The sequence below is a fragment of the Heteronotia binoei genome, chromosome 13 (genome assembly GCF_032191835.1).
Source record: "Heteronotia binoei isolate CCM8104 ecotype False Entrance Well chromosome 13, APGP_CSIRO_Hbin_v1, whole genome shotgun sequence".
NCBI lineage: Eukaryota > Metazoa > Chordata > Lepidosauria > Squamata > Gekkonidae > Heteronotia > Heteronotia binoei.
The window spans coordinates 36103839-36124933 of record NC_083235.1 but is presented as its reverse complement, the minus strand read 5'-3'; the positions used below and the strand labels follow the sequence as shown (position 1 = coordinate 36124933).

Sequence of the window (21095 nt, the reverse complement as noted above, 5' to 3'; positions counted from 1 at the left end):
CCACATGTGGCTTCCAAGCTGCAATTTGGCTACCCCTAATGGAGGTGGTGGGAAGGGACAGGCCTGTTGTAAGAGAAAGCCTCTTTTTCCTGTTCCAGTGTTTGCTCTAAGGCTGGAGAGGGAGAGTGCTCAGTCCCCAAAGAAACACGAACCTTAAGATAATTAGAAATGGTGGGCTTTGCTCTGGGAAAGAGCTAGTCTCATCAGATTGATTTTTCTTTTTAAAAGGCTCCATGACTTTCCCATGGGTGGCTGCTTGAGCGGGGGTGGGAAGCAGGACTTAGAGGGTGCCACTGATCTACCCACGATGGCTCACACTGCAGCTTCAGAATTCCAGGTCAGTGCTCTACGTTCATATTGCAAATTGCTCTTTGTCAATGGCCAGACAACGTTTTCTGTGTTGGATGTCGGTAGGGGAAGAGCATTGCCATAATAACAAATTATTCACACCCCTCACAGGAGATTAAACATCTTTCTTTCTCTTTCATCTGTGTTCAGAAATGTAGGACAATAGCACCGGTGAAACCCCTGCTTTGAGGACCCTGTTTGTAGACTTCTGTCTTCTGCTGCTTCAGATTACAAATGGGGTGACCCTCCAAACAAAAGGCTGCATACCTATAATAAATTGCACACAGGTGGGGCCGTGGCTCAGAGGTACATTGTGAGGATCTAAGGTTCAATCCCTGACATCTCCATTTAAAAGAGTCAGATAATAGGTAATGGAAAACACCTCTGCCTGAGACCCTGGAGAGCCACTGCTAGTCAGAGCAAGCAATACTGACCTTCATCGTCTGAAGAAATAGTTGCCTTTTCCCAGAGGGGAGGAGGGAGCGAGGAGCAAAGGAAGGATAGCTGGAGCACTTGCTGTTTGAAATGCTCTAGAACAGAATTCTCCTAGTTCCGTGCAAAACACAGATTAGCTGTAGGAATGGCCTGTTAATGGTCTTTGGGGTCAGCAGATGGGACAGATGTTGATCCCAGAGGGAGCAGTTCAAAGTATGGCACTGTGCTTTACTGACCACCAAGGGCAGAAATACATAGTGTAGTTTCACGTTCCTTCTTAACTAATTATATACAATGCAGTCAGTGGGGTTGCAATTTTAATGCGGGAACCCCTTCATTTTCCTATTAAAAATCAGTCTCTTCACCCCTCCCACCCCCCAAAAAAACTTATTGGAAAAACTATAGGTATGCATGTTTCCCCAGAAGGAGTAAAGCAGCCTGGTGATTTTCAAAAGGAAAAGAAGATAACAGTAATGCCCTTTCCCCAGCACTGTTCCTCCCCTTTAAAAATCACAGCCCCACTGGCTGAAATACTACAAAATAAAAGGCTAGTAAAAAGGATCACAGAGCCACCTGCCTGAATTAACACAGCAGGGTGTCTGTATCTCTCCCACCCAGGCGGGTGCTGAGGGGCAGCATCAAGGAATCTGGGCATTTACATAAGCTGGAATTTTTTTTTTTAAAGAACAGCGCTGGGAAGGGCAGCTCAGAGTGGAAGAATTCAGGGGATGACACTGTTTCCTTTCTCAGTGCAGGCTCCACGGACAGTAGCTGACAAGGCTTAGGTAGGTCCCTTGGCGCGTGTCTCCACCTTTAGATCACATTCCCGCTCAGCAGCGGGCTGCTTTCCCCACTGGCCCCCTTCCTGAAAGCTTGGCGTAGGAAAAGGCGCATGCTGGTACGGTTAGGCAACCAGTTTCTGGATGAAGGGCCAGCAGAAATCCCAGTATGCAGGGCGGTGTATTTGACACGCCTGTCATGGGAGGGAACAAAATTGGTTAAAACTCCAGAACAGAGGGGAGCACCAAGAAATATCTTGTAGTTCCACAGATTCCCTCTGCTGCCGGATACTCTGAACTTGAAATGATAACCATTTGAAAGGATAGGGGCATCTGTCAGGTAGATACTCTTCTACCCTGCAAACTTTGTACCATGGAGGACTGAATGCCAGTGAACTGTTGGTTAAGACTGACTGATTTAAGGTTGAGATTACATACCAAAAATGAAGACTGACAGATGGGAGATGAGCCGTAGGGTTTTTTGGGGAGAGGGGGGGGACATTATTATAAGATAAAAATAGTCTGTGGGTGCAGGGAAGGAAGGTGGTAGGGTAGAAATTTTGCTTTTTTAGAGCTTCAAGGAACAGTCAGAGCATCTGTCCCCAAGCTTTGATCTCAATCACCATTTCCGTTAAAACAGGGGTGGCCAAACTTGCTTAACATAAGAGCCACATAGAATAAACATCAGATGTTGAGAGCCACAAGACATGAACGTCAGATGTTTGTGAGCCTCAAGGATGAAAGAAAAATAAATGGAGGGATAGGAGGAGGAAGGTAGAGGTGGAAAGAAACCAACTAAATGCATTCTCCGAGCTGCCAGCTGGCTTGGCTTGGAAAAGTGATTTAAAGAGAGAAATGCCTTCTCCAAGCCAGCCAATGGGGCAGATGCAGCTTTGAAAGCCACACAGTATGTGTGAAAGAGCCACATGTGGCTCCCAAGCCACAGTTTGGCCACCCCTGGGTTAGGAGCTTTCTGATTTCACTGACAAAGCAAATCCTCTCGATGGCTTAGTGGCAGAGCACCTGCTTTGCATGCAAAAGTTCCCAGGTTCAATTCCCAGCATGTCCAGTTAAAAAAGATCAAGTAGTAGGTGATGTGACAGACCTCCATGGACGAATGGTCTGACTCCATATAAGACAGCTTCGTATGATAATGTGATATTTATTTGATCAGGGTGCTATATTAGTTACGTAACTGCTCACTGCTGCTCTGGCTGGCCTTATCTCTCTATGGTGTTTGCCTTATCTCTTTACAGTAGTTTCCTCAAAGAGGAGAATGGATATGTACTGGGAAAGAAGCGCTGGGGTGGAGACAGCCAACTGCTTGGTTGTAAAGCACATGCTTAAGGTCCCATGTTCAGTCCCTGGTATCTCCAGATGGAAGATGAACAGGGGTCTTTTCCAGCCCTACTAAGACCTAGAAGAGGTCAGAGGACAGGGCTGGGCCAGATGGAGACTAGACTCTTCCATGTCATGTTGTTCCTGACTCAGACTGACAGTATTCAGAATTGCTAGGCAGAGACTCACCTGTAGGTATAGGCAACAGCACCTAAGAGACCAACAACCAGCACCACACCAACTATGAGGGTCATTTGGGCTGACGCTGGAGATCTTCCTGCTGCAGGAGAGAAGGAGAAGGAAGTAATAGTTGGTTTCCCTTTGGTTTCAGAGGACTGAGCAAAGTAACAAAGGCAGCAAATAGGGCTGGATAAGTTGCATACATTTCCTCCAGAAAAGAACGGAAGGTAAGTGCATCAGTCTAGCCCTATAATGCACTTCTGCATCTCCTCCAAATACCTATCTGCTAAGAGCAGAGAACATGAAGACGCTGTGCCCAGCCTTCTTGCTATTCAAGTTATATTATTCATTTATAACCCACCTTTCTAACATAGGGGGACCCAGTGTTCTCCTCCAGTTTATCTTCACAACAGCCCTGTGAGGAAAGTTAGGCTGAGAGCATGTGAACAGCCCAAATTCACACAGCAAGTTTCCATGGCAGAGTGGGGATTCAAACCTGGGTCTCCTAGATTCTAGTCCGACACTCTATCCACAGCACCATGCTGGCTCTTGTGGTAGTAAGAACAGTAGGGGTTTGGATAGGTAGCTGCAACAGTGTTGATTCTACAGAAAGCAACTGAAGGAGACTTTTCTTTCCTCCCAGAAGCTTTAAGATTTGGAAGGTAAATTCAGGTCTTACCCTGGATGTTGACTTGAGTGCTGGCCACAGCCAGGCTATTGGCATCAGCCAGTGAGACATTGACGCAGTAAAGACCAGACTGGTTGAAGACCTGGCGCAAAACCAACTGGCAGTCGGGGCTGGGTTGAGCTGGGCTGCACACAACCTGTTGGGCTGTCAGACACTCAGCATCTGCGATGGTAGTGCACACTTCTTCAGGGAGGCTGCAGGTGGGACAAGGATATCAGTTCAAATATTGGGGAAAGACTACTCTGACTTCCACATTACTGCTATGGCAGTTCAGTTCAGCTCCATGACAGCTTTTCTTTCTCAGCTCCTTGGTTTATTGCAGGGGTGGCCAACGGTAGCTCTCCAGATATTTTTGCCTACAACACCCATTGGTCCCAGCCAGCATGGCCAATGGCTGGGGCTGATGGGAATTGTAGGCAAAAAAACATCTAGAGAGCTACCGTTGGCTACCCCTGGTTTACTGTGTAGGAAAAAGCACAAATCAGCCAACAGTTCTCTTTGCTCAATTTCCGATTTCCTTGCATGCCTCTCTACCAGTTCATCTTGATGTTCCCACCTGGTTCAATTACTGTTTATGAATGAGAAAATGGAAATTCCTGGGCATCTGAAATCCTAGCCAAGCAGTCTACCCCTCAGTCCTTGTACTTACTTCCACAATATTAAGATTGGTTCAATGTGAACTTTGGTTGGCTATGTAATGAAAGGATAAATGCGTTCTTAGAATAACAAAGGCTTATCCATGGGGACTGGACAATTAAATCCTAAATTACATCCCAGGGAAGAAGGGACACGTTATAGTGGCTGATAGAGTTGGGAAAGGAAACTCAGTCCCAGGCTTAGTTTCTACTATTTGGCTAAGCTAGAAAGGGAGCCATAATTGATCATTACAGTGTGGGTGAGTCAGGACTCAGTGATAGTGAGGACTCCTCAGGAGAAGAGGAGCCCCGTGTAGCCAACTGAGTCAGCAGAAGCCAGCAAGGAGGAAGATGAGCTGCAGGCATGTCAGGGTTCACAGTCAACAGCTGGTGCAGAGCCACTGACACCCTCCAGCCCTGATTAAGCAGGTGAACCTCAGTTGGTCAATTCCAGCCCTCAGTATTACCACACCCTTAGAGTGCTGCAGATGGAGGCTAAGATTAGAGCTACAGGACAGATGACAAAGTGCACACCTCCCAATTCAACATCAGCTGCTTGCTGATGGAAAAGATTAATAGCTGCATCAGCACCTGGCTGCAAGCATGACCCTTAAGCATATGGCTATAAAAAACAGCCAAGGGAGGCTGTTAGATGCAGAAGCAACAAGTTGAAATCTCTCTGTATTGGCAACCACCACATTGGATTCTGCCTTACTCCAGTGCTTTGCCTTAATCATGTGACTCTACCTTTTGTCTCACCCCTGAACCTGCTCATGGATAACCCTTGGTCTTCCAGACCTTGCTATACAGATTAACCTTGGACCAGACCTCAACTATGCCACTTGAGGTGGTTCCCTTGCCTTCTCACTCCAAGCTCTCACGGCACACCCTGTGACATTTCTGGCTGGGCTCCCAACACATCACTGGCTGTTTCTTTACATCTTTACACCCTTAGAACTCCTTTAATCCAGACTGATTGGTCCAGAGCAAGCTTGGAGGGCCACTTTGAATAGCTACCCTAAATTGTGATGGGGTTAGAAAGAGAACTCCCAGACCCTCCTGGTCCCAGAAAAATTGATTCCCAGAATAGAAGCATACATATGGACTAACAGGAGGGGATAGGGAAGCCAAATCACATCTTCTCTCAATAGGTATGCCAGATCTCTCTTAGCAGCTGGCAGAGGATGAGAGGATTTATCAGGAGAAAGAGGAAATCCAGGCCATGTTGTAGAGGAAGTGACCATCACACCAGTGATGTATTTGGGCAAAAACTCAATGGTAACAATGGCTTCTGCCAGAGTTTTTGTCCAAATCGAATGGATGTCACTGGTGTGGTGATGTCATATCTTGTGTGACACCAGCCCCATGGCCTGGGTCTCCCTTTTTCTCATACATTTCCCCACTGTCCAGTTGATTGGCAGCTGGCAGCAGCAGATCCCACCTCCACCAGAGGGTCTGGCAACTCCTCTCTCATGCTTAAGCACTCAGCAAGGGAGCAATTAAATGCTCAGTTTTTTATGAAATAAATGACTAAACTTTGAAAAGGTGACAAAATGGCACAGCCATGAAAAGGTCGAGAATTGTGTGACTGATCATGATAGTCACAGGCACTATCTAATAGTCTTTTGTAACACTTGTGTAATCACACTTCACATTGTACTCATTGCAATAGGTGTGTTTACTTGAGAAGTCTATTGCACAATCACAGAGACAATATGTTGCAGTTTGAACAGCTGGGAAAATGTAGTGTCACCATGACAGAAGTGCTGTCTTCAGGAAGGACATTCCCACCAACTATTAAAAAACAACTGTACAACTGTGCCGTTGTAGCTCCATAAGGTGATGCTCTAGAAAAACTGTAAGACTGATATCTGTGAGCCCTTGACAGTTGTGCAAAAATGTGAAGCTCCTCCCCTCCCTCCATCACAGATGGATTAGCAGAAGCAGCATGGGAGAAAGAACTACCAGATCCCTATGAAAAAAGTGTATCTTTAATAAACAGGAGTCCAGTGGTGCTTTAAGGAATGGCAAAATTCATTCTAGCACCAGTTGTCAAAAGTCAGATGTATCTGATGAAGTAAGTTCTGATTCTGAAAAGCTTATACTGGGATACACTTTGTAAGTGCCACCTGACTTATTTTGCTGCTACAGACTTAACACAGCTACCCCTCCAGAATGACTTGTCTCTGTCTTCTGTCACTCTTCCAGTTTTCCCACTATCATTGCCAGTTGGTGCAAGGCATAGAAATCAGAGATAGTCTTCCTAGAGCATCCTCTCCTTACCTTCCTTGGCAGGTCACCGTAAGATCTACTGTGTTCTCAGAGATGCTTGGCATCAGCGACACCACTTGCACGATCTCCACACTCTCAATTCCCTCTGCAGTAAAAGAGGATGACAATCAGCCTTTGTTGTCCCACTCTCCTCCTCCCCAATTCTTTTGCTGCCTAGTTCTGCCATGAGAGCTTTCTAGTTCTAGAGAATAATCTCCAGAGGTGGAGGAAAGACTGGTGGCTGTCTGAAGACCTTTGAACATATCTATAAAAGGAAGCACTGGACAGGAGGAAAGACATGGGCTTATTAATTAGTTAAAATAGGTAAATAATTAGATTTAAGTTTGGAAGATGATCATCCCTACACCCAGTTGTCATCCCTACAACCAGTTGTTATCCTTACATCCAGCCACAAATGTTGTAACTCTCCATGAGAAAGCACAAGCTATACCAAATAAAATGCAAGTCGGTGATCAGACAGGCAAAAGTAGACACATTGATGAACAAAAGCTATTGAAGATTCAGAATGGATTCTGTAAGGGAAGATCTTGTCTCACTAACCTTTTATAGTTCTTTGAGGGGGTAAGCAATAATGTGCACAAGGGTGACCCGACAGATGTTGTATACTTAGACTTCCAGAAAGCTTTTGATAAAGTTCTTCATCAAAGGCTCCTAAGTAAACTCAGCAGTCATGGGATAAGAGGACAAGTTTTATCCAAGTCTTGTGTATTAAAAATTGGTTAATTAACAGGAATCAGAGAGTGACTACAAAATCATTTTCACAGTGGAAGGTGGTAAGCAGTGGGCCTTGGTACTAGGTCCAGTGTTTTTTAATTTGTTCATTAATGATTTGGTGTGGGGAGTAAGCAGTGAAGTGCCTAAGTTTGCAGATAACACTAAGTTGTTCAGGGAAGTGAAAACCAGGAAGGACTGTGAGGTGCTCCAGGGAGATTTGTCAAGGCTGGACAAGTGGGCATCAACATGGCACATGAGGTTCGACATGGTCAAGTGCACATTGGAGCCAAAAATCCCAACTATAAATACATATTGATGGGGTCTCTGAACTGGTAGAGACTGACCAGGAGAGAGATCTTAGAGTTATGGCAGATAACTCACTGAAAATGTTGACCCAGTGTGCAACAGCAATAAAAAAGGCAACTGCTATGCTGGGGATTATTAGGAAGGGAATTGAAAATAAATCGGCCAATATAATAATGCCCCTGTATAAATCTATAGCTCAGCCTCATTTGGAATACTGTGTACAGTTCCTCATAGCACCTCAAAAAAGATAGCATTGGAGTATGTGCAAAAAAGGGCAATTAAAATGATTAACGGGATGGAATACTTTCTCTGTGAAGAAAGGTTAAAGAAGTTAGCGCTCTTTAGCCTGGAGAAATGATGACTGAGAGATGACAAGAGGTTTACAAAATTATGCATTGGATAGAGAAGGTAGAAAAAGAAGTATTTTCAAGATTTGTGGGCACTAAATAAAATTGATGAGAAGTAGTTTAGAACAGATAAAAGGAAGAACTTCTTCACCCAAAGAATAAATAACATGTGAAATTCACTGCCACAAAAAGTGGTGGGAGCTACAAGCATAGACAGCTTCAAGAAGATATTGGACAAACATGGAGCAGAGCTCCATCAGTAGCTATTAGCCACAAGGTATGGACGGAACACTATGTCTAGGGCAGTGATGCTCTATATTCTTGGTGCATGGAGGGCAACAGTGGGAGGGCTTCTGGAGTTCTGGCTCCACTAGTGGACCCTCTGATGATCGTTGGATTTTTGGCCACTATATGACACAGGGTGTTGGACTGGATGGGCCACTGGCCTGATCCAGCATGGCTTCTCTTATGTTCTTATTATTTTCTAGTAACCACAGAACTCTATTAGAAGATATGGGGCTGTAGGTCTGTGCTACCTGATTATCACTTTCTTGCCTTACAATCAACCTGAAATAGCATAAGGGGAATAATCATCATTTCTGGACCCCAAACACTTCTTGTAACCACCCTATGTCCAAGACTCACGGACAACATCCAGATTAGTGGCAAAGGTCCCATAACGGTAGAGGAGACAGCCAGATGGTGCCTGCCGTTTTACCAACACTTGGACCACATTGGTTGCAACTGTTTCAGTGTCAGGCAACCTGGATGCAGTCGGAACAGCGGTTGCAGGATCTTCGGTAAGATCTGCTGGGAAACAATTGGATGTTTATGGAGATACATCTGTTCTGAACATGCATACACACTTTCCCATCTATCTTTCCCCACAAGCCTAAATGGCAGCATGTGCCCCTGCTTGTTAAGTTTCAGAGGGACCAGGTATCTCCTGCTAGACCCACCTTGCGTCGCTGGAGAGGAAGGGGTGTTGGCTGCACTAGAGAGTGTATCTGATGGAGGCACACTTGTAGGTAGTACTGGAGAGTCTGTGGATTCTGTAGTGTCAGGGTCATCCTCAGGAGTTGCTATGGGTGAAGTAGCAGATGCCACAGGGCCAGGCAGAGATGCAGGCATCACAGTTGATACAGACAGGGGCTCTATGGTGGCTGATACGGCTTCAGCTGAGGTGGCAGAGACAACATTCAGGGGCTCCAAGGATGCGGCAGCTAAGTCTGCCCCTTCAGGCACATCACTGGCTACTGTAGCAGGCCCTGCAGTGGCTAAGGATCCTGCCTCTGTACCTTCTGGTTCAGGCTGCTGTTCATCTGGGGGTGCTGGAGTTCCAGAAGCTGGGACTACATGGGCAAAAAGGAAAGGAAGAGAGAATGCAGGAAAACAGGAAATAGGAAGCATTCTAAGCCTGCCCAAGTGGCCGCCTTAGCTTCTTCCATGGTGTACAGTTTTCCAGAAGTGGTTCAAACATGAATGTCACTTTTGGGGTTCAAATATGGAGCCCTCGTTGCTGTGTTACTGTTCATTTGATCAAATATTGTGAACTAGGGTTGCCAAGTCCAATTTAAGAAATATCTGGGGACTTTGGGGGTGGAGCCAAGATCAAGGCTGTGACAAGCATAATTGAACTCCAAAGGGAGTTCTGGCCATCACATTTAAAGGGACGGCACACCTTTTCAATGCCTTCCTTCCACAGGAAATAATGAAGGATAGGGGCACCTTCTTTTGGGGCTCATAGAATTGGACCCCCTGGTCCAATCTTTTTGAAACTTGGGGGGTATTTTGGGGAGAGGCACTAGATGCTATACTGAAGATTTGGTGCCTCTACCCCAAATAACAGCCCCCCCCCAGAGCCCCAGATACCCGCAGATCAATTCTCCATGATTTTCGATGGGAATAAATCACCACAGGGAATAACAGAGTTCCCAGCTGACATTTCCCTCCCCTCCCCCTGCTTTCTGATGACCCTGAAGCGGGGGGAGGGCCTCCAAACCGGGGGATCCCCTGCCCCCACCTGGGGATTGGCAACCCTATTGTGAACTATGCTGCCTTCTTATGCAAAACATGCTTTGCCTGATGCATAATGGCAGCCAATGGACAATGGTGCTATTCCAAGCACCTGGTATGTGAATCACATCCAAAGGAAGTTTAGAGTACTAGTAAGGGACCAAAAGTGGTTTTTTTAAAAAATTATTTATTTATTAGTTATATTCATTCATTTATTGTTATTCAATGTATATAATCTCATCCTTCCCACAAGCAGGCCCGGGGTGACAGTGTGTTCCATCAAAAGTACATGTGTTTATTACAGTTTTCATCAAGGTGACAAATGCACAAAAAATAGCTATATATGACCTCAGTCACCTAACACATTTCAGCCTACAGTGGCCTTTTTTGTTTAATTAAAAAAAAATTAACTGTTTAATATAATTGAAGATATTACAATCAATAATAGAAAACCAATTTAATTAAATTACTATTTGATGGGATTTTCCAATTGTGCAATATAATATCAATCAATTACACACACACAGATACAATCTTTCAGTACAGTGTTCCATTTGGGATCCTATATTATTTGTTTATTGCCTTACAAGCGTAACAGGGACTTTGTTGTATGTTGTAATTTGTACTAATTGACCAGGCCTCTGCAGGCTGAAACAAATCAGGTCATATATGAACATACGAAGCTGCCTTATACTGAATCAGACCTTTGGTTCATCAAAGTCAGTATTGTCTTCTCAGACTGGCAGCGGCTCTCCAGGGTCTCAAGCTGAGGTTTTTCACACCTATTTGCCTGGACCCTTTTTTGAAAATGCCAGAGATTGAACCTGGGACCTTCTGCTTCCCAAGCAGATGCTCTACCACTGAGCCACCGTCCCTCCCCAAATGATTCTTTTTTTTATGTGTGTCGCTTTGATGATTCCATGGGGCTTCATTTGGGCCCCTACATGCTCCTTCTAAGCTGTGGAGTCTTGCGAACAAAAATTCTACTTTGTGAGCTACTGGCACTAAAGTTGTGAGTGAGAGAGTTGGTTGCTGGCAAATTAGTTTGCTTTGAGGTCATCCTTCCTGAGCTAAGACACAAATGTGTGAGCCGGAGGTTGAAAAACTGTGAGCTAGCTTACACTAAGCTAAGAGGGAACACAGGCTCATAGTTGGCAACCCAACTCCTGAGAAGGTGGGGCTGATCCCCTGTTAGTGTATCTAAGGTTTAGTATGAGAGGGGAATTTTGCTAGATCAACCCATTTGCAACGCCTCCAACCCTTGTGGCTCTGGCTTGTGTTCTTGTACTCCAGATCTGGTCAGGTTACTCGGGAAAACCCTCTCCTGGCTATTGCCCAGAAGAGATATGACTGGCAAAGCAAAACACTTTTGCTAGGACTTGAGAGCTAGAACTAAAACATGGGTTCCACTAAGTGGTTAATATATTTTTTCTAAAATGTCTACATATACTATTACCCTAGAATTAATCAAAGTGAAAAAGAAAGAATCTTTGTGAGCTCTCCATTAGTGGAAATTCTTTCAAGACCTGACAATCTCAAGACAGGAATGCTTACTCTTCTAATAGATTCAGGTAGGGCAGCCATGTTGGTCTGAAGCACTAGAACAAAGTCTGAGTCCAGTGGCACCTTTAAGACCCACAAAGTTTAATCCTGGGTATAACTCTCCATGTAGATGAAAGCTTATTCCCAGAATTAAACTTTGTGGGTCTTAAAGGTGCCACTGGACTCAAATCTACTCTTCTAATAGTTTTCAAGCATTTTTTCTTTTAAGGAACCATATCCACACTGACTTGTATTATGAGTGACCCTGCACATTGGTAAGGATCATATTTTAGAGTATTTACTGATGCATATTTTAGAGTATTTACAGCTTGTCTTTTGCCTTACCATTGGTCTGTGCAAACTGAGGGTACACTCTAGAGTACACCCAATACTGTGCATTAAAAGGTGGACCATAACAGTGTGCAAGAGAGGATTGTTAAGAAAACATTGGAAGAACAAGCTCTCTTGAAACACAGTATGAAAACCACTACCTTATATACCTGTTCTTATAGAAAACCCTTTCATTTTCCTTCCTGAAAATTCTGGAAAGAAAATAAATTATGTTGCATACTTAACAATGTATGGATTTGTTTGTTTTCAGTACAGGACCTGAGTGTGATTTTTCTGTGTGTGAAGAAAGAAAGAAAAACCCAATGGTGGTGCTGACTGGGTTAGCTAGTGGCTCTTACCTGCAGTCTGGATACCCTCAGAGCTTGCCCCGCTCATGCTGTTGGGGGTTAGGAGGGCAGTGGTAGCCTGAACTGTGCTGCCCCTTGGATCCGTTGTGGGAATGATGATCGGCCCTTCTGAAGTGCTGCTTCCACAAGAGGCCAAGGGGATGGCGGCTTGGATCACCACACGAGGGCTGAAGGTGCCAGCGCTGAGGTAAGTGTGAGTCACCAGGGCCGCCCGGGAAATCAGCGTCCCGCTATCATCTCCAAAATCCCAGGAGTAGGAAATGTCAGCATCGCCCAAGTATTTACTGGGGTCATGGAGCCGTACGCCAAAGGAAATGGCCCGGTTTCGGACAAAGCGACCATCTGTCCCGTCTACATCCAGCACCTGTGCAATGTCCACATTGAATGGGATCTGATCTGGAAAAGGGAGCAAATAAGGGATGTGGAAGCTTATTGGGCGTAGAGGGGGTAGCTGCTATAAACCTGAGACCAAGGAATTATCCTTGGTTCCCTCTTCATACGGCTGGGTTGTTCTCTTTGATGTCACTCAGTTCTCACTTGAGGGGGGGGGGGGCAAATGAGGCCAAGCACTCCTCTGAGATCCAGCACTCCTCATGTGGCTTAGTGCCACTCTGGCCGAGGGGTGGAGACTGGCTACTTATGCTAGCTATATATATTTTTTATTTTTATATATTTTTTAATTGTTGTGGTGTCAGTCAGTGCCATCACACACCCCGGTGCCCCTCTACATAAAAATTCCTGGTTACAGACCTGTCCAGCCCGCTCCTTTGATTGACCTGTGTGTGTAAAGTGCCATCAAGTTGTAACCAACTTAAGGCAACCCCAGCAAGGAGCTTTCAAGGAAAGTGAGAGGCGGAGGTGGTTTGCCATTACCTTCCTCTGCAGAGTCTTCTTGGTGGTCTCTCATCCAAGTACCAACCCTGTTTAGCTTCCAAGGTCTGACAAGATCAGGCTATTCCATGCCACCTTCCCTCCCTCATTGTCCCACGTTCACTGTTTTATCATTTCCCAGTGTGGACTCCAGCTGTTGTCTTACCAGTGATGCTGAACTGTGAAGAAGTGCCCCCTATCGGGATGAATTTTTCACGTCCCCGATAGTGGTAAACCTCCACTTCCATGGTGTAGGAACCCAGTGGTACATCATCAGTATCAATGGTCAGCAGGGATGAGGGACCGTCTTCTACCTGCCAGTAGTGCCCTGTGAGGAGGAAACATTCTTGGAAGCAAACACTGCTAGTGTGGAGAAGGGGCACAGGATGCTGCCACCGCACCAAGAAAGATTACGTTGAAATCAGGAAATGTTATCTCTCCTTTTGTATTAGGTTTGCCAACTTCCATGTGAGGCCTGGACTCTCCTAGTGTTACACAACTGATCTCTGGACCAAAGTTCCCTCTAAGCTGCAGAGTCTTGTGAGCAAAAATTCTACTTTGTGAGCTACTGGCATTAAAGTTGTGAGCTACTGCATTAATTAGTGTGCTATGGGGCCATTTTTCCTGAGCGAAGACAAAAATATGTGAGCTGGAGGCTAAAAATCTGTGCGCTAGCTCACGCTAACTCATCTTAGAGGGAACACTGCTCTGGACTACAGGCATCAGTTCCCCTGAAAAAAATGACTGCTGGTGGTGTGTCGGGGGTGAACACAATGGCATTATATCCTGGTAAGGTCCCTCCCCTTCCCAAACTTTGCTTTCCTCAAGCTCTAACCCCACCACCCCACCCACCCCACAATCTATAGGAATTTCCCAACCTGGAGTTGGCTACCCTAAGGGGCCAAAGAACAACACTTACCCCAGGTCTGCCAGACATAGACAAATTTGCCCTTATTACTTGGTGGAAAGGGCTGCCCATCAGGAAAGAAGCCATCAGACATTTCAAAGTTCTGGTCAGGGAAAACAGGGTCTCCCTGCATCACCTGACTACCTGCAGGGCAGCAATAGAAAGAATGATTGGGGGGAAATGAGAAAATTAAGAGGCAGTATTCTTTGTTTACCATTTTAAACAAGGTATTTCCCGAACTCCCAAGATAAAAATTTGTGAAGTTACATTTGAGAAGCCATAAAAATATTACCTCTAACAAAAAGAGGTAAAATATACATCAAACAGAAGTACAGAAAAACTAAGCAGTAGTTTGCAGATTAAAAAAAAAATAAAGGCTTTAATATCTGAGCTAAAAAAAACCCAGCAGCACTAACATTCTTGATAAATACAGTTAAGTTTATACCAGCAAAGATAAAAACAACTGAAAACAAGAGAAACAAGGATTCAGTATTAGCAATGGGTCAGCAGAGGGAAAACATCATAAAATCAAAGTAGTACATAAAACTTCCGGCAAGTAGGCACCTCAGTCCTACAGGAGTCTTGCTGCATCATAGAATCCCCCGCCTCACCATTTATGGTGCAGTTCTGGTTCCACACTATGCGCCCATCTGGTAGCACTGTCTGATTGTGAGGGAACCGCAGAGCGATGCTGAATGTGGCCTTGGCCCCTGTTATGGTTGGGGCATCGTTGCTGATGTCAAATGACACGTGGCCTCCTGGAAAGTAAAAAGAAAGGGGTCAAAAATGCCACTGAAGTCCAGAGTCCCACCACCACTGTTAAGGCCTCTGAGATTCAACGCACAGCTTCCCCTTCTCATGTGGCAGAATCACTGTTCAAAATAAGCCCACACCTCGCCAGCAGTTCCTCTGCCTTGGGTCTCCCTCTCTCCACCTGGGGTACAATCGGGAATTCCAAGTCTTGTAGGCGGAGTGTTTGTGGCTCCCATTTTCTCCCCAACGGTTGTTCCTGCTACTGGCCCCTAAAGGGAAGAGAGAATCTCATAACCTTCAGTGTTCCACAGGCAAAGATGGATCAGACTTGTGCACTAACTCCCCAAAGCTCACTAATAGTTGCCCTCCCTCATCACACATTATTGCCAAAGGTTGTCTTGCCATAGAATGTCTAATCATGAAATAACTCTGGTTGTACCAGTATCTCTGGTTCTACCAGTATCTATCTAATAGGTACAACCAGAGCTGAAGATCAGACTCATTTCTGCAGTATTCACTGTCTTAATAGGCACTGAGAGGTAGCTAGGAGCTCCAAGCTAGGGCACTGACATTTTGTGTTCATGAGCACGCATTTGCACACATGAGCATTAGAACAGAGGTAGACAACCCTAGCACATATGGCAAATAGTACCATGCCTGATCATTTTTTATTGCAACACAGCACTGGTTCTCTACCCAGGAGGTGAAACAAGACCCGGAAGCACTGGCAGTGCTACTGGTAGGCTTGCTACCTCCAGGTGGGACCTGGAGATGTCCTGGGATTACAAATGATCTACAGAAAACATAGATCAGTCCCCCTGGAGAAAATGGATGCTTTGGAGGGTGGACTCTATGGCACTGTATCCCAGTGAGGTCCCTGTCCTCCCCAATCTCCAGGAGCTCCCCAGTCTGGATCAGGCAACCCTACCCCTCCATCCTCCACTGATGGCCAGGGGAGGTCTGACATCTCTAATCTGTTTCCCTGGAGAAAATTGATGCTTTGGAGGGTGGACTCTATGGCAGGGGTGGCCAACGGTAGCTCTCCAGATGTTTTTGCCTACAACTCCCATCAGCCCCAGCCTTGGCCATGCTGGCTGGGGCTGATGGGAGTTGTAGGCAAAAACATCTGGAAAGCTACCGTTGGCCACTCCTGCTCTAAGGCATTGTACCCCACTGAGGTCCTTCCCAGACTCTGCTCCCATATCTCCAGGAGTTTCCCAACCTGGAGATGGAAGCCCTACCCCAACCACCCCTGCCAGTAGCCAGGGGGGATCTGGCAACCTTAATATTATCACGCAACCAGTGCCGGATGAAACGTTGTGGAGGCCCCTAGGCAGTCAAAATCTCGGGGCCCCCCTCACAAATTATCTCAGAGTTGGCATGCTCACCCCGCTACCTATGGCCGCTGCTGCACCTACAGGCAGCTTCTTGAAAGCCCTTTACTAAACAGCGGGGGAGAGGCAGAGAGAGGCAAACTTAGTGATGATACCAGCAGCAGCCACACCAGGCAAGTCAGGCAAAGAGCAGCTCAGTTGCTGACTGTGTGTGCAAGGCTGAGAGGGCTGCAAGCAGGGGGGAAACTGGGGCGGGGAGGGGGAGCCAGCCCGGGGTCCCTAAAGGTGTGGGGGCCCATAGGCCAGTGCCTATTTGGCAACCAGCTCTTCTTTTGCCTCTATGGTGGTTCAGTTTCATTCGTACAAACTCTGGCAGAAGACCGGAGGCTCCAGAGATAGATTATGTAGTCTGTGCCTTCTTAACCCACAGATCAGAGCCCTGCCCTCAGCTGAGAGTCACATGAAAGAGCTTGGGCAAAGGCTTCTGAGCCGCATGTGATGGAAGCCCCACGGCACTGTGCGGGACTGAGCCATCACATGCTGCCCAGACTGGCAGTAGAGTAGAAAAATCCTGGGCTCCCTGCCACAAAGACAGAGGGGGAGGGATTGCAAAGAAGAGAGAGCTGTAAGGAAAATCTGCTACCTAGTACACAGAAGGGAGCTACAGAATACTCACATGGGGATGTAACTGGAGACCATTTGGAAAGCCCTAAGAGGGGACTGGTGTCTAGCAAATTGGAGCATGTTGGTTGGACTGTAAACAGCTTTGGGCAAGGCTTTGTAGATAAAATGGGGGATGATTTTAAAAGTCCTTGGATTTTACCCTAGATATTACAGCCTGCCCTGACTCTTTTACTTTCTTTGATAAAGTGAGCTCTGACTCACAAAAGCTAATGCTGGAATAAATTGTATTAGTTTATGATGCCATGGGACTTTTGTTTGATTTTAATCTTCAATCAGTTACCCAGACTGAGGGAAAGGCAATGTGGAAATGATACACACAAAAAAGCTCACTGAAACATCCTTGCCTTCTTAGTACCAATTAATTAATTAATTATCATCTGGCAGGGTGTGTCGTATAGCCAGGAGATCCTAAGATCATCTGGCAGCCAGAAGTTCCAATTCTTTTATGTTTTGCTCCACTAGACAATGAGAGACTTGTTTTTAGAGGCAAGAGATGTTTCAGAGATGGTTTGCCTTTGCCTGCCTCTACGTCATGGCCCTGGTATTTCTTGGAAGTTGCCTATCCAAATACTAGCCAGAGCTGACCCTGCTTAGCTCCCAAGATCGGGCTAGCTTGGACTATCCAGGTTGGGACTGTTAATACTAGTCACTTGTCCAAGGCAGCTCTACCACGACTGGACAATTCCACTCAGTAATCCTAAACATGCAGTTTATGGGCCCAAACCTAGTCCAAACTACTACTGGTGAAGAAACATCCCACTGCCCTCTTTCAAGTTCTAGAGGAATATCTTTCTCCAGATAGGCGTGCAATGCTTAAAAGCTACCATACCCTCAAAGCAGCCTGCTTAAAGACTGCTGGGAGAAGATGCAGGTCTCAGGGGTAGAGACATTTACAAGCAAGGGGTCAGCACCAAGAATGCATCAAGGACAACAAGTTCCAAAAGAGCTTCTCTCAACTACTCCTATGCAGACAATTTAATTGCTAACAAAGCAACCAAAGCAACCACAAGAGAAAGACAAACCAACTAACCAGCTACATCATCTAAGCCAAGTGAAATTTGCATAGACAACAGTGATGCCACACTAGAGAAAAGACTGGAGGAGACCAACATGGAATTAGGAATTTCTGTGGTGGCCGGGGCTTAATTCACAGGATTGTGTCTGCATATTGATTTTGTCTGCTTTACTGCATTAAGGGATAAGTGAGAGGACATGGAACAGTGTTGCAACTAGCAAGGCACATTAACATGCATCCTGGATCCCATGGCTCAATTAGGCATCATGCATACAGCCTCCACAGAAGTGGCCCATCTCATTATGATACAGATGGCATGGATCTCTTTCACAAGATTGTACAGTCGATGTTATTAAATTGGTCAGTTCTAGACTTAGCCTAGGGGGGAAAAAATTTCCAGGCACGAAAAATGCCTTTTAATCTGGTTGAGGAATGCACTCCTACCATCAATTAGTAGGAATGAAAAGCTGACCAGATTTAATTTATAAACCAATTTTTGGCCCTTCTACAGCAATAATAGAATCTGGTGCCTGGGGCAGAGATCCTCCACCGTTTGTCTTTTTGTGTATCCAGTGCACACACACAAACATTCCACAACCCAGACAGCAAGCGCCACCACAAAAGGATTAATGGAAGTCTTGTCTGCTCAGGCTCAAATCTAGATCATCACGAGGTTTGGATTTACTAGGGCAGGCAAAGGACGTGTGTGTGTGTGTGTGTGTGTGTGTGTGTGTGTATAGACTGTGCCTTAATCCTTCAACTCAATTAACACAAAGCTTGGCGGGGTTTCTAAAGGTGAGGGGGGGCAGGACAGAGTCCTCAGATAAGGGCTCCTTCCAGTCACCAATTATTCTAGAATTGAACATGACTTTAGAACAACAGCTAAACAAATCCAGCTGGCTTTTCTTTACACAAGGTTCAAGTGTACATTCAGGTCCTCAGTGGTTGCCATCAAAACCAAGCCTGTTTTTCCCACTGGTATCTCCAAGTTATATCTACTCCTTGCTGTCAACACAGATTAAGTTATTACAGCTCATTCCTAGACAGCAGTAAGAAACAAGACTGAAGACTTTGTTACTGCCCCGTAAATATTTGTGCCACAGATAAAGCTAGTTCAGTTTGGAATTGAGTGACAGTGACTGGGGGTAGGGTTGCCAGCTCTGTGTTGGAAAATACCTGGAGATTTGGGGGTGGAACCTGGGAAGAGTGAAGTTTGGGAAGGGGAGGGACTTCAGTAGGGTACAATGCCATAGACTCCACCCCCCAAAACAGCCATTTTATCCCAGGGAACTGATATTGGTCATCTGGAGATCAACTGTAATATCGTGAGATATCCAGGTACCACTTGGAGGTTGGCAACCCTGATTGGGGAGTAAGTAGCTGTGTTGGTCCATAGCAAAATCTAAAAACAAAAGCCATGTTATGCCTGTTATTAAGACCAACTAAAATAATGTGAAGATGCAAGCTTTTTTGTTCCCCAGAGCTCTTCTTGAAAATGCAAAACCTTGCATACTTATGTATTGTATTACACAATTTTTGTTTTTAGGTAACCAAGAGATCTCTTGTGGCACTGCTGTAACCAACACTATCCTGGGAAAGGTCACATGCCTCAGTCATTTTAAACTCTTGAGGTTAAAATAGTTGCCCTTAAATAAGCAGGTCTTCAACTTATCTACATACTCAATCATCAGACTTTTGATACATGTTTGTGGACTCTGAAATTGATTTAATGTCTGATCTCATGGAACTCTGCCTTTAATCCAAGTCCATAATTTTTATCCAAGCTAGTATGTTGTACTAGTTAGAGTGCTGGACTAGGATCCAGGAGACCTAGGTTCCTATTCTGCCATGGAAGATTGCTGTGTGACCTTAAACTAGTTACATACTCTCAGCCTAATTTACCTGACAGAGTTCTTGGGAGAATAAAATAGAAGGGAGGAGAATTATGTAAACCACTTTCAGCCCTCATATGGCAAGAAGAGTAGCTTGTAAAATAAGTTTAAAAAAAAATAATAAAATTGATCTGAGGATTCCTCCATGCCACCCTCCCCTCCAAAAAGAAAGAGGTACAAAAGATGTCCAGAACTTCTGCTGATGTTGCTTTTGAGAACCTTACACAGAAATGACATGTTGAGAGATAACTGCCAAAAAAATCTGAGCTTTCTTTCACTTTTTTTTTGGGGGGGGGGGGTCACATTTGAATGCTACTAACATGGGAGAGAACATTTGTCAATCAGTAAATATGTCCCCAAAACCCGGAAGTTTTTCTTTTCACTTCTTCAAGGAATGCAATTTAACAGGACAATCCTAAACAAGCTTACACCACAGTGTTGAATGGGGCTTACTCCCTAGGAAATGTGCACAGGATTGCAGCTGTAGCTTCAGTTGCCTTGTCAAACAAATCTACTGAGTTATGGAAAACGTAACATAAAGTCCGTCTCACCAAATGTACAGGAATGATCACGCTCCCTGCAGAGATGAATTTTCAAAACAGCTGCAAAGTTTCAGGGACTCGAGTTTTACTGCTGAATTTCAGCACACTTAGCACTTTATTCTGTGCTGTTAAATAAATGTCAGTCCTCGAGAACCAAGGTTAATGTGTGATGGGGACTGATTCTGCAGATGAAATAGATAAAAGAGTGCAATCCAAAAGCAGAGTTATATCTTTGAAGTCAGTTGGTTTAGAAGGATGCAACTCTTTTTAGGATTGCACTACAACCTAGTTTTATAAAAAAATACATATAAGAGAGCAAAACTGGCCAGTACTTACTGCGCTGGGCTGCAGCCAAAGCCAAAAAGAGCCAAGTTGCAGCCAACAGACACCAGATCCTTGACATCTTTGTCCTGGTTCTCTGTTGCCTTATGAACATCGAACAGCAGAAAGGTGAAGTGGAAAGCCACTAGCTATATGAGAGGGGCCTCATTTGCATACACCCTCCTCTTCTCAGGCATGCCGGTATCATCGCTTTCTTTCCTACCTCCCACTCCCCGCCTGTTTCCAGTAAAGGGGAGCCATGGGGTGTGTGATCTAGTCACAAGTTTGTACTGTGAACACAATGGGGCCTCGTTCTTTCATTCTTTCGCTTGCATTCCAAGGAAAGGGATGGGTCAAGCTCAAACACTAGAACTCTTTAAGGAGGTTGGGGGGATCATTAGAGTCATTACAAGAGACAGAGAAATTACTAGTTATGCAACCTCATGAAAGGGATATTGG

At 45.2% G+C, this 21095-nt stretch overlaps 1 protein-coding gene across 2 annotated transcripts; it reads right to left on the bottom strand.

Annotated features, from left to right (window-relative positions):
- Positions 1-1470: 1470 nt before the first annotated feature.
- On the bottom strand, positions 1471-20798 carry PMEL (premelanosome protein). 2 transcript variants are annotated; one of them, XM_060252978.1, is made up of 12 exons: positions 20652-20798; positions 14989-15117; positions 14707-14853; positions 14108-14239; positions 13355-13516; positions 12310-12714; positions 9022-9414; positions 8708-8872; positions 6687-6780; positions 3760-3962; positions 3090-3180; positions 1471-1756 (listed from the first exon to the last, which is right to left on the bottom strand). In XM_060252978.1, exons 1-12 carry the CDS (start codon positions 20749-20751, stop codon positions 1597-1599), a joined length of 2181 nt encoding a protein of 726 aa, XP_060108961.1. In that variant the 5' UTR covers positions 20752-20798; the 3' UTR covers positions 1471-1596. The 2 variants fall into 2 exon arrangements, with proteins under 2 accessions (XP_060108961.1, XP_060108962.1); XM_060252979.1 differs by having other exon boundaries at positions 8708-8869.
- Between the last annotated feature and the right edge of the window lie 297 nt (positions 20799-21095).

Excerpts from the sequence above, each read along its gene's own strand:
- PMEL (XM_060252978.1), bottom strand. The coding sequence starts at position 20,751 with ATGTTCATAAGGCAACAGAGAACCAGGACAAAGATGTCAAGGATCTGG. Across the intron at positions 14,854-14,988 it reads GCAGAGGAACTGCTGGCGAG|GAGGCCACGTGTCATTTGAC; the intron begins GTGTGGGCTTAT and ends TTTACTTTCCAG. Across the intron at positions 12,715-13,354 it reads TTCACAGTTCAGCATCACTG|ATCAGATCCCATTCAATGTG; the intron begins GTAAGACAACAG and ends TCCCTTTTCCAG.